The sequence below is a fragment of the Apodemus sylvaticus genome, chromosome 10 (assembly GCF_947179515.1).
Source record: "Apodemus sylvaticus chromosome 10, mApoSyl1.1, whole genome shotgun sequence".
Lineage (NCBI taxonomy): Eukaryota > Metazoa > Chordata > Mammalia > Rodentia > Muridae > Apodemus > Apodemus sylvaticus.
The window spans coordinates 95,256,068-95,267,018 of NC_067481.1; the positions used below are offsets into that span (position 1 = coordinate 95,256,068).

At 53.5% G+C, this 10,951-nt stretch overlaps 1 protein-coding gene across 1 annotated transcript; it reads left to right on the plus strand.

Annotated features, from left to right (window-relative positions):
* The first annotated feature begins 5,500 nt into the window (after positions 1–5,500).
* On the plus strand, positions 5,501–10,950 carry Msln (mesothelin). The gene is made up of 16 exons (XM_052196712.1): positions 5,501–5,713; positions 6,051–6,088; positions 6,328–6,377; positions 6,686–6,806; positions 7,369–7,454; positions 7,750–7,879; positions 7,972–8,165; positions 8,397–8,487; positions 8,561–8,660; positions 8,912–9,090; positions 9,180–9,335; positions 9,421–9,563; positions 9,642–9,769; positions 10,050–10,144; positions 10,471–10,657; positions 10,728–10,950. The coding sequence occupies exons 1-16, from the start codon at positions 5,626–5,628 to the stop codon at positions 10,814–10,816; spliced, it is 1,875 nt and encodes a 624-aa protein (XP_052052672.1). The 5' UTR covers positions 5,501–5,625; the 3' UTR covers positions 10,817–10,950.
* The last annotated feature ends 1 nt before the right edge of the window (position 10,951 follows it).

The window sequence follows — 10,951 nt, forward strand, 5'->3', positions numbered from 1 at the left end:
TTCCTCCCTCCTCTCTCTTTTTCTCTTTCACCTCCACCCCCAGACAGAGTTTCTCTGTGTAGCTTTGCCTGTCCTGGAGTTCACTCTATTGACCAGGCTGGTCTCGAACTCCTACCTCTGCCTCCCGGGTGCTGGGACAGCTTTATTCAGCTTTCTTGAAGGATATACAGATGATAGGTTAGGGCAGGAGTGTAGGTGGCCCTGGAGCAGCAGCGTTGGAGGGGCTACACCCAGCATAGTTGGCAGCTCCTCATGGCCGCAGAGATGTTACCCCCACCTCCTCGTTAACCGTCCACAGCCTGTATTAACCCCGAGGCTACATGCAGTTAGGGTAGAATTGCATGTGAAGTGGAGGAGCAGCTGCATACGCAGGTGAGAGTCCAATGACACTTCTCACACTCTTCTTCTACGAGGGAATGTCATAAGCCTGATCATGATAGCTGTTTGCAAGCAGGCACAGCTAATCTGATGAAGAGGGCAGATATTTTACTATATAGAGGGGTTCTACAACGTCACGGAAGTATGTACCATGGAAGTCTGTACCATGGGAGTGTGAGCCTTGTCAACAGGGACTGCGGAAGCAGACACCGCAGATGCTGTCATTTTTTCAGCAGCTAACATTGTTGGGATTATAGCAAGCTTTATGTCCATCCTGTGTGGTCACGGTCACTAGTGTTGACTCCCATCCCCACGCACGCACGCACGCTTGTGGCCAGCATTTCATTTAGGCTCAAACCCGTTCCTTAAAGCAAAAGGGCATGTCACATTTCAAAGCCTGCTCACCAACAGGAATGGCTGTTCTCACCGGAAGAGATGCAGCCAAGTGATGACGTCTGTAGCCCTATCGCAGATCGGCAAGAACCATGGGACATGTGGAATACATTTCTATGAAAAGAAGCAAAACTTCTTTATTTTTTATTATTATTACATTCATGTATTTACTGTGCATATGTGTGTCAGTGTGTGTGTAACCTTCTGGAATCAGGTCTTTTTCTCCATCATGTGATCTTGAGGATTGAACTCTGGTTACCAGGTTTGGTGACAAATGCCCTTATCTGAGAAGTCCTCTCTTTTTCTAGGCAACAATAATTTTGACATCAAGAAACATTTGTAATCCCAGCACTTAAGAGGTGGAGGTAGAGCAGGGCAGGTAGGTGCACGCCTTTAATCCCAGCACTTGGGAGGCAGAGGAAGATGGATTTCTAAGTTCAAGGTCTACAGAGTGAGTTCTAGGACAGCCAAGGCTACATAGAGAAACCTTGTCTCAAAAAACCAAGAGAGAGAGAGAGAGAGAGAGAGAGAGAGAGAGAGAGAGAGAATATCAGAAGTTCAAGGTCATCTCTGGCATCCATCAAACTTGAGACCAGTATGGAGTCTGGGTTACATGAGGTCCTGTCTCAAAAAATAAAAACACCCAAGCCAGGTGTGATTAAGTCCACTTTTACTCCTTGCACCTGGGAGGCAGAGGTAGGCAGATCTCTGTGAGTTTGAGGCCAGCCTGGTGTACAGAGTGAGTTTCAGGCCCGTCAGAGCCATGTCAGACTGTTTTTAGCAAGGTGGCTCAGCAGGTAAAGGTTTGATGCCTGGCAGCCTGCGTTTGATCCTCAGGCCCTGCGTGGTTGAAGGAGAGCACTGACTGCTAAATGTGGCTGCAATTTTAGAAAATCAAAATGAAATAAAACAACCAATAGTTATCATATTGTGAAGTTTATCAATAAAACATGTGGACATTATTTCCCACCTTATTATACATGTTTGTCCTGTCTGGCAGTTTTTTAGTTGTTATATCTCTGTTGATTTTGTAAACTGATCCTTCTACCTGGCAGCCTGGTTGAATTCTGGGAAGATTAGGGTTGGGTCCAACTGCATAGAATAAAAACCCACTCATGGGAAAAGGTCAGAGAGGGGAGCTGTGTAAACTCAGTTCTGCAAACAGAAGGTTTTTGTAGGTAGGGGTGTGTGTGTGTGTGTGTGCATGCCTCCTCTTGAGAGCACATTGTACCACCGGGCCATAGTCTAGTCCTTCATGTAGATACTAAAAGCAGGGACAGACTCTACACTGGGAATTGGCAATTACTAATTATTGGAAGGGTCGGAGGTCTCTTAGTTTTTTTTTTTTAAATAAAGATTTATTTATTTATTTATTATATGTAAGTACACTGTAGCTGTCTATGTTCATAAACTCCAGAAGAGGTTGTTAGATCTCATTTGGTATGGTTGTTAGCCACCATGTGGTTGCTGGGAATTGAACTCAGGACCTTTGGAAGAGCGGTCAGTGCTCTTAACCTCTGAGCCACCTCTCCAGCCCGGTCTTTTAGTTTTAAGGTCACTCTGCTAAGTGGGGACTGAAGGCTGAGAAGGACACTGTGGCATTTGTGGTGACTTTGCCTCTGGATGCCCACCAGGCTTAGGTGGCTTGAGTCATCTCAGCATCGTGATCCGGTGGCTCTGACCCAGCCTTGGGCCTGTGTTTTGAAGCCCTCTCACCTGCCCAGTACTTGCCCACTATGGTATCTACAGCACAGCTTGAGTCTGGAAGCGTCTAAAAGAAGCTGTGGCCTGGCTGTGTCCAGCATCCTGCTCCCAGAGCTGAGTGGGATGCCTTGCTGGGAGGCCATACTCTGTCTTGTCCTGTGGTGCTGGCCTGTGCTTTCTCAGTGTTGTCCCCCTGGAAAATAGGACAGTAAAGAAGGAAGGCCACCAGGGTGAAGGCTGAGAGCAGTCCTCTCCCCGTGTGGTTCAGGCCTGGTGTAAGGTTGGTCTAGAGCTCCCTGTACAGGGTCCCCGCCCACACATTCCCAGGGCATGAAAAGCTTCACTCCCAGATGCCTGGGCCAGGACTCATTTGTTCTTGGGACATCCAGAGAGGTTGAACCATCTGTCCACACCTACTTCCTAGATGAGGAAACCGAGTCAGAGAAGACCAGCTTATTAGTGTTTCCATGGAAACAGCCAAACCCTGGAGATGGGGGGGGTGTGCTGTGGTGGGTGTTAGGACTCCGCACTCCGGTAAACAGACAAAAGTCAGCCATCTCCCACCTGGTTGGCTGCTTTCCCCTCTCCACGTACACAGACCGTCAGTATTTGCCAGGAATGTGGGCTGCTCCACACCCTGCTGCCCCAGCATACCTCACCGTGCTCCGCCTGGCTCCACTACAGCCCTAGGAGACCTGCACCAGGGGCCTTTCTCCATACTTTCTCTTCCTCCAGGACCTGAGTCTTGAGCCCACAGTGGTGCTGAACGGACTGCACATTTGTGGCAACAGCCAAAGCTGTCCCCATCCAGGTTTTTCCCTAGGGTGCCAGGGGTGAGGCATGCAAGGAGCTTCAGAGTGAGGGTCAGATGGCTCATAGGTCACATGGGGGTCGTGGGGATGACAGCCAGTGTGAACAGGTCTCCTGTGAGTGACTCCTGGTCCACTTCCCATTCGGACAGCCTGGTGCTGGTTCCCTGGGATTGGAAACTCCAGTTCAGCTGGGGCTTCTCATAACAGGGTGCCAAGGGACTTTCCTGGAAACCTTATTTCCTAGAAACACCCCCAATGTCCAGATTGTTAAGGGGCCCACAATGGTCTTATGGGGGTCAGAGTGACAGGAGAGCCTATGCTAACTTAGAGGTCAGTAGTTACTCATATCCAAAGTGCATTGTGGGTAGGGTGGATATTCATCTCCAGCAGTGCCTCTTGGCATCTCTGGCCCAGCTGGCCAAGGGTCAGGACAAGCAGCCCAGGTTCTGAGAACTGTCGGAAGAAAAGCCAGACACCCTCTGCCCACCAAGGGCGTTCCTCCCTGCTGCACCAAGGGGAGTGGCAAGGACTCCCCTCCCCTCTGCCCCTCACTTCCTGTGCAACCCTAGCTGGCCTCAAGATATCTCTGTGCTTAAGGCAGAACCAGGTGGCCCCTGTGTTGATGGCCCATCCCTGGCTTTTGATCCCACTCACCCTTACCCACCCAAGCCTGACCTTTGCAAGGAATGTGGTCTGACTTCATTTCCTATCACTCAGGGCTAGCCCTAGACAGCTGGGGGAGGCTGTGCATGCGGCTGTACATGCAGCTGTACAGACAGCACCAGGCAAAGAAGCAGAGAGAGGCTGTAATTTTTTTTTTAAACTGTGACCCCCTCACCTGCCAAGATGGAGGGAGAATGCCCACTTCACCTCACACTCCACGCTGAGGAGCTTGTGGTCTGCTCAGAGCCTCCTGGGGAAAAAGGGACAATGTCACCTGGCCATAAGGGGAAGCCAGAGCCAGCTCTCTCCATGGCTTGGTCCCATCTTAGAGTCCTAGACAGGACCAGCAAGGCCTGGCATACAGGTGGTGCTCGGCAGGTGTGCGGGCGATACGTGAGCGGTGGATGCTGAGGCTGATCATAGCCGATAAGGGGTGGGCACTGAATGCTGATTGATGCCGATCATAGCCAATAAGGGGTGGGGTGCGTCTAAACGACTCTCCTGTGTTCCTCCAGCCCTGGGACCCTGCACCACAATGCTGATGGAACCATTGTGGGTTTTTCTGTTTCACACTGAGAGGAGTGGGCACCAGAATCTTGAATTGTATGTAACTGTAGGACAGTGGTTCCCATCTGCGTCTCTTAGGATGTGGGTGTGAAAGATGCAGATTCCAGGGCCTGCAGCTGCCTGTAGAGGCTAGGCTCTTAAGGAGCTCCCACTAGGGATGAGAGGCAGGTCTTGATGCACATAAGGCTGGCTGCAGGCTGCAGGCTGCATCGTCTCCTGGGCTGAGAGGAGACACGGAGACACAGTTCTTGTCTGGGGGTCACCTACCCTACACATCATCTTCTGGTCCAGCTTGATTTACCTGCTCTGGGGTTTTTTGGTGCGGGAGCCTCCTAGCCTGTGAGGTCTGGGGCTGCCCAGACAAACCCTACTGCTGAGCTGTCCAGGTAACTCCTACTTCGGGGTGTGAGGAGCCCATATTCTGAGCAATGGGGGGGCCAAGAGAGGCCCGAGGCAAAGCCAGCTAGAACACTGTCCCACACATGCTCAGGAGGACAATTCTCAAAAGAACAGCTCCCCACCCCCGCTGTCCATAGAGCCCCTGAAGCCCACCCCAGAGGGGACACTGGATTGTCTGGTATCCATTTTATTTCGCTGCTATCCTGATCATATCAGAACTTGAAAAGCTCTCATAGAAGTCATGTCACCCAAAGGAACTGACATGGAAGGGACATCTCCTCCCTCTACAGCGTGGTTAGCCTGATGGGGCCACGCGTTTGTGCAAGTCACAGAGATCTTCAGCCCCATGCCTCAGGGCCAAGGGCGCCCCAGCCTGAACCACTCAGTGCCCCTGGTACAAATGGGGAACCAGTGACAACCTGAGCAGGAGACAGCCCTGCCTCTTTGTCCCGTGCTTTCAATTCTGCCCTGCCTTGTGGGGATGGAGGGTGAGTTCAGTTGTCCACTGGGCCTCATAGCAGAGGTGCCTGGCTGACTCAGACCCAGTGCCCCTCCCTACCGGAGGGCTGGTTCTCCTAGGGGCGGGCCTGGCAAACGGTCTGTGTGGAGAGTCTGCCTGGTAGGCACCCACAGAAGTTGGACAGGGGCATTCCAGGGCCCCAAAGCTCCCTCGTTGTCTCCAAACAGAGGCCATTGTTATCCACAGACCATGGCCTTGCCAACAGCCCAACCCCTGCTGGGGTCCTGTGGAAGTCCCATCTGCAGCCGAGGCTTCCTACTCCTTCTCCTTGGTCTTGGTGAGTATGGGGCGGGCTGATCTCCAGGGAGAGGCAAGGGAACCCAGGGCCTTCATGAGCTGGGACCTTGGATGAGGCTCTGCCTGTCCTTTGCTGTCTCCTTGGGTCATTGCTGGGTGGCCTGCATTCCAGGAGGGTTATGGGCTGAGAACACTGGAAAGTGGGGACACTCCTAGTTAGTGAGGACGATCCCTGGGCTACGGGAGTGTAAGCTAGAAGACACAATGGGGCGAGAGCCTCAGCTCTCTCTCCACCCAGTGGGATTTGCAGAGGGCTGGGGCCAGAGAGCAGCCAGTTTTGCCCTGGCCTTTCTTAGCTTTGTATCCTCTGGCTCTAGGGTGGATGCCACTTCTGCAGACCCAGACTACAAGTCAGGTGAGGTCCTCTAGGGGGAAACAGAGGATTTTCTATTCTAGTCTTGGGGCTGCGGGGCGGGGCGCTGTTTTCTGTAATTTACACATGAATACAATACTGTCCCTTAGTGTCAGTTTTCAAAAAGGGCTGTGGGCAAAGTGTGGCTGAGCCCAGGGAGTCGCAGAACCCTGAGGCCAAGCTCTTAGGTAAAGAAGCACCTATCTGCTTGGGAAATGTCAGTCAGGCCTTGTCCCCCGTAGGAGGCCACCCTCCTCCATGCTGTGAATGCTGGCACTGCTGACTTTGCCAGGTGGGTTCAGCAGCTCTGGGGCATTCAGGAGCCCTGGTGAGCTAAGTGAACAGGGGCCAGGCACCCAGGCTCCCAAAATCTCTATGTCTTGTCTGATCTCTTTACCCACTCCCTCCCGACCTCACTGGCTCAGGGTTAGAGGAAGGACTGGGTCCCAGGGCACAAGTACCTTGTCCTCCAGGTTGTCACTTGTCCCAAAGAGAGCCATGAGAGCCCCCACCCCCAGGGTTCTCAAGGGAGGGTGCTCTGGGCAGGGAAGCACTTCCAGAGGGACAGTGTTGGGTTCAGACACCCAGCCCTGTCCCCAGTCTCCCCACAGGCCTCTTTCTTGGCCTCACGTGTGATGAGGCGTCTGGCCTGAGCATGGAACACGCCAAGGGGCTGGCTATGGCTGTGAGGCAGAAGAACCTCACGCTCCGGACACATCAGGTCAGTCCCCACTGTGGTCCCCACCTACGGTATGATAGGGATACACTGTGGCTAGGAGGTTGGTGACTTGTTTCTAGAATACCACCGCTTATCTTCATGCTAACTCGGGTCTGGTCCTGGCTGGTGGCTCCCCTCAGAGCTCCTCTTGCTGCCTAAGCTGACCACTGGGTGTGTGTATCTACTGCGGGCTCAGCTCTCTGGGGAACTGACAGCCTCTCTTCTGGGCCTGCTATCCCTTCTTAAGTCTGAGCTGATCTTGCTGTCCCTCTCCTGGAGACCTTGCATTGTCTTTCAAGGTTCGGTCCTCAAAATATGGTCAAAATATGGTGGCATGACTCAGGAGGGGGAGAGGGAGGCCAGTGTGACTAACTTGTATGGATTCAAGATCAAGACAGACCTGTCCCTGGCTCCTGAGGCAGTGGGATATTCATGTCACAGTCTGTGAACAGAGCCAGGGTCTGGCCTATGGCATGTAGGGTGGAATGGAACTGGGGTGCCCCAGGCCATTCTCAAGAGTTATGGCCCAGAACGTTCTGAGCTGTATGTCCTGGTCTCCCCGCAGCTGCGCTGTCTGGCCCGTCGCCTTCCTAGGCACCTCACCAAGGATGAACTGGATGCTCTCCCACTGGACCTGCTGCTCTTCCTCAAGTAGGCCCCAAGCTGGGGACTTGGTGTCATCTTCCCTTTGTCTAGCCCTGGATGACAATGTACAGTGACTGTGTGACACTTAGTGGAATGGAGTGTGTGTGTGTGTACACGCGCGCGTGCACACGTCTGCTGTATATTTGTCTATGTGTGTGTGTGTCTGTGTCTCTGTGTGAGTTTGTGAGTTTGTCTATGTGTGTGTCTGTATGTGTTTGTGTCTATGTCTGTGTGTCTGTGTGTGTGTTTGTGTCTGTATCTGTATACTTACACAGTAACCAGCATGCCCTCCTCTCCATAGCCCAGCCATGTTTCCAGGGCAACAGGCTTGTGCCCACTTCTTCTCCCTCATCTCTAAAGCCAATGTAGATGTCCTCCCACGGAGATCTCTGGAGCGCCAGAGGCTGCTGGTGGAGGCTCTGAAATGCCAGGTCTGGAATGGTACCATCTACTAGAGGTAGAGACAAAGCACAGAGGGGACCTGGTGGTTCTCCTGGGGTGCTAACGCTGGCTGTGTGTGCAGGGCGTGTATGGATTTCACGTGAGCGAGGCGGATACACAGGCTCTTGGAGGCCTGGCCTGTGACCTGCCTGGGGAATTTGTGGCCAAATCTTCGGAAGTCCTCCTCCCCTGGCTGGCCAGATGCCGAGGACCCCTGGACCAGGGCCAGGAAAAGGCAGTCAGGGAGGTTCTAAGGAGTGGAAGATCCCCCTATGGGTGAGTAGGAATTGCTTAGCCTATAGGCAGCTAGCTACATGTGCAGCTATCCATAGCCAGACTGGGTTTCCTAGGCCGGGTCTCTCCTGCTGTATTCTGTCAGGTTTTGTTCCCTGGGGGTTTGCACTCCTGACCTCTCAGCAGAGGCATGATCTGTCCCAGTTCCTGTCTCCTGATGTCTACCTGGGGCCACGTTCTTGATCTCTGAGCTGTGTCCTTGTTTCTGGACAGCCCCCCGTCAAAGTGGTCAGTCTCCACCCTGGATGCTCTGCAGGGCTTGCGGGCAGTGTTGGATGAGTCCATCGTCCACAGCATCCCCAAGGTAAGGTCCTGCTACCCAGCCTGGCCTTGTGGCTGCTGGACCTGAGACTCAACCTACCATGCTCCACCCTTAGGATGTCATAGCTGAGTGGCTGCAACGCATCTCCAGAGACCCCTCCTGGCTGGGGTCTAAGCTGACTGTCATACACCCAAGGTTCCGGCGGGACACAGAACGTGAGCCCAGGGCCATGTCTATTGGGTAGCAGACCGAGATAGGACAGTAGGGACAAGGGTTCTAGCACTGTAGAGTTTCATTTGTTCCTACCAGTGGTCCTTCCTGCCTCCTCAGCTTGGTCAGTCATAACTTCACAGGGTGACTAGGATTGCCCCATTTTTTCAATGGGTAAACTGAGGCCATTGTGTCGTGGCAGGTGTGGGAGGAGAGAGAGTTGAGAGGAACCTCTGACTCTTGCCTACCCTTGCAGAGAAAGCCTGCCCTCCAGGGAAGGAGCCCTCCAAGATAGATGAAAACCTCATCTTCTACCAGAATTGGGAGCTGGAGGCTTGTGTGAATGGTACCATGCTGGCCGGCCAGATGGACCTTGTGAATGAGATTCCCTTCACCTACGAGCAACTCAGTATCTTCAAGCACAAACTGGACAAGGTAATTCTTAATGGCCTCCCATGTGCCTGCTGTATCCAGGACCACGGCTCCAGGAGTTACTCTGGCCCTCACAGTTCCCTCTTCCATAGACCTACCCACAAGGCTATCCGGAGACCCTGATCCAGCGGCTGGGTCACTTCTTCAGATATATTAGTGCCGACAACATCCACCAGTGGAATGTGACCTCACCAGACACGGTGAAAACTCTGCTCAAAGTCAGCAAAGGACAAAAGATGAATGCCCAGGTAGCATCTACCCCATGGGGCATGCGCCCTGATGGGGGACGCAGTTTTCCTTGCCCCAAGGTGCCTTAGTGGCTTCTTCCCACAGGTGGTTGCCTTGGTCACCCGCTATCTTCGGGGAGGAGGCCATCTGGACAGGGACATAGTGAAAGCCCTGAGTGACATCCCATTAAGTTACTTATGTGACTTCAGCCACCGGGATCTGCACTCTGTTCCCTCCAGTGTTATGTGGTGAGTTCGGGTGTCTGCAGGGCTGAGTGGATAGTCAGAGCTTCCTAATCCCCGCCATGTCCTGCAATGTCCCCCCAGGCTGGTTGGGCCCCAAGACCTGGACAAGTGCAGCCAGAGACATCTGGGTATTCTCTATCAGAAGGCCTGCTCCGCCTTCCAGAATATGAGCGGGCTGGAATACTTTGAGAAAATCAGGACATTCCTGGGTGAGTCAAGGCATACACAAGGGGTGGCCACCACAGGAACACTGCAGACCCCACAGTCATGTGCCAAGTCCTAGCCTCTCCCTGCCTCCCATCCCCGGACGGCTGTGAGGTCTGACGCTGATACCTGGCTCTCCGACCCCTTCTGAACCCCGTGGTCCAGATGGTTGCTGAGCATAGATGGGCTGGGAAGAAGACAATCTCTCAGAAACACGAGTGTGCTAGTCAAGAGTGGGACTGTGTTGTGCTGTGAGTTTTCAGACTGAGGCTTCAACACCTGCAGGTGGGGCCTCTGAGGAGGACCTGCGGGCCCTCAGCCAGCACAATGTGAGCATGGACATGGCTACTTTCAAGAGACTGCAGGTGGATTCCCTGGTGGTGAGCAGAGGTGGGAGCTCATTAGGGAGGGGCTCGAGACAGGCACTGTAGAGTTGCCTATAGAGGCCTGAGAAGGGCTTAGGAATCGGTGGGATCCTTATGTGGGACAAAGGGCCTTTTGTCAGGTAGAGCCTTGTGAGAGCTTCATGAGGAGATGTTTGGCCTTGTGAGAGGGAGTTTGGACAGGCTCTGCTGGAAGACATATGGCCTCCTGAAGGGCCCCTTGTATATAGGGGTTGAGGTATTGTGGGCTGTGGTTTATTCCCAGTGGCCCCTCCAATCCCTGGGGGCCTAGAGACCCTGATGGCTACCCCATTCTCTGACAGGGGCTGAGTGTAGCTGAGGTACAGAACCTTCTGGGGCCACACATTGTGGACCTGAAGACCGAGGAAGATAAAAGCCCTGTCCGGGACTGGCTCTTCCGGCAGCAGCAGAAAGACCTGGACAGGCTGGGTTTGGGACTTCAGGGTGGCATCCCCAATGGCTACCTGGTCCTGGACTTCAATGTCCGAGGTGAGCTGGGCTGCCCACGGGCAGAGCTGGGGATGGAGTTGGGAATCTGAGTCGCCTCCTCTCTTTGCAGAGGCCTTCTCCAGCGGAGCCCCACTCCTTGGGCCGGGATTTGTATTTGCATGGATTCCAGCCCTGCTCCCAGCTTTAAGACTGAGCTGAGACCACCACCCCTAAGCCTTCTGGCCCCAGCTCTACTGGGGCCATCTTGACTAGGAGGGGGTACCAGGGGTCATCGCCAAAGTTTGAGAACTCTTGAACTCAATAAACAGTGGCATGTGCCCCCTTGAGATGTCC

Excerpts from the sequence above, each read along its gene's own strand:
- Msln (XM_052196712.1), top strand. The coding sequence starts at position 5,626 with ATGGCCTTGCCAACAGCCCAACCCCTGCTGGGGTCCTGTGGAAGTCCC. Across the intron at positions 7,455-7,749 it reads GACCTGCTGCTCTTCCTCAA|CCCAGCCATGTTTCCAGGGC; the intron begins GTAGGCCCCAAG and ends TCCTCTCCATAG. Across the intron at positions 10,145-10,470 it reads TGCAGGTGGATTCCCTGGTG|GGGCTGAGTGTAGCTGAGGT; the intron begins GTGAGCAGAGGT and ends ATTCTCTGACAG.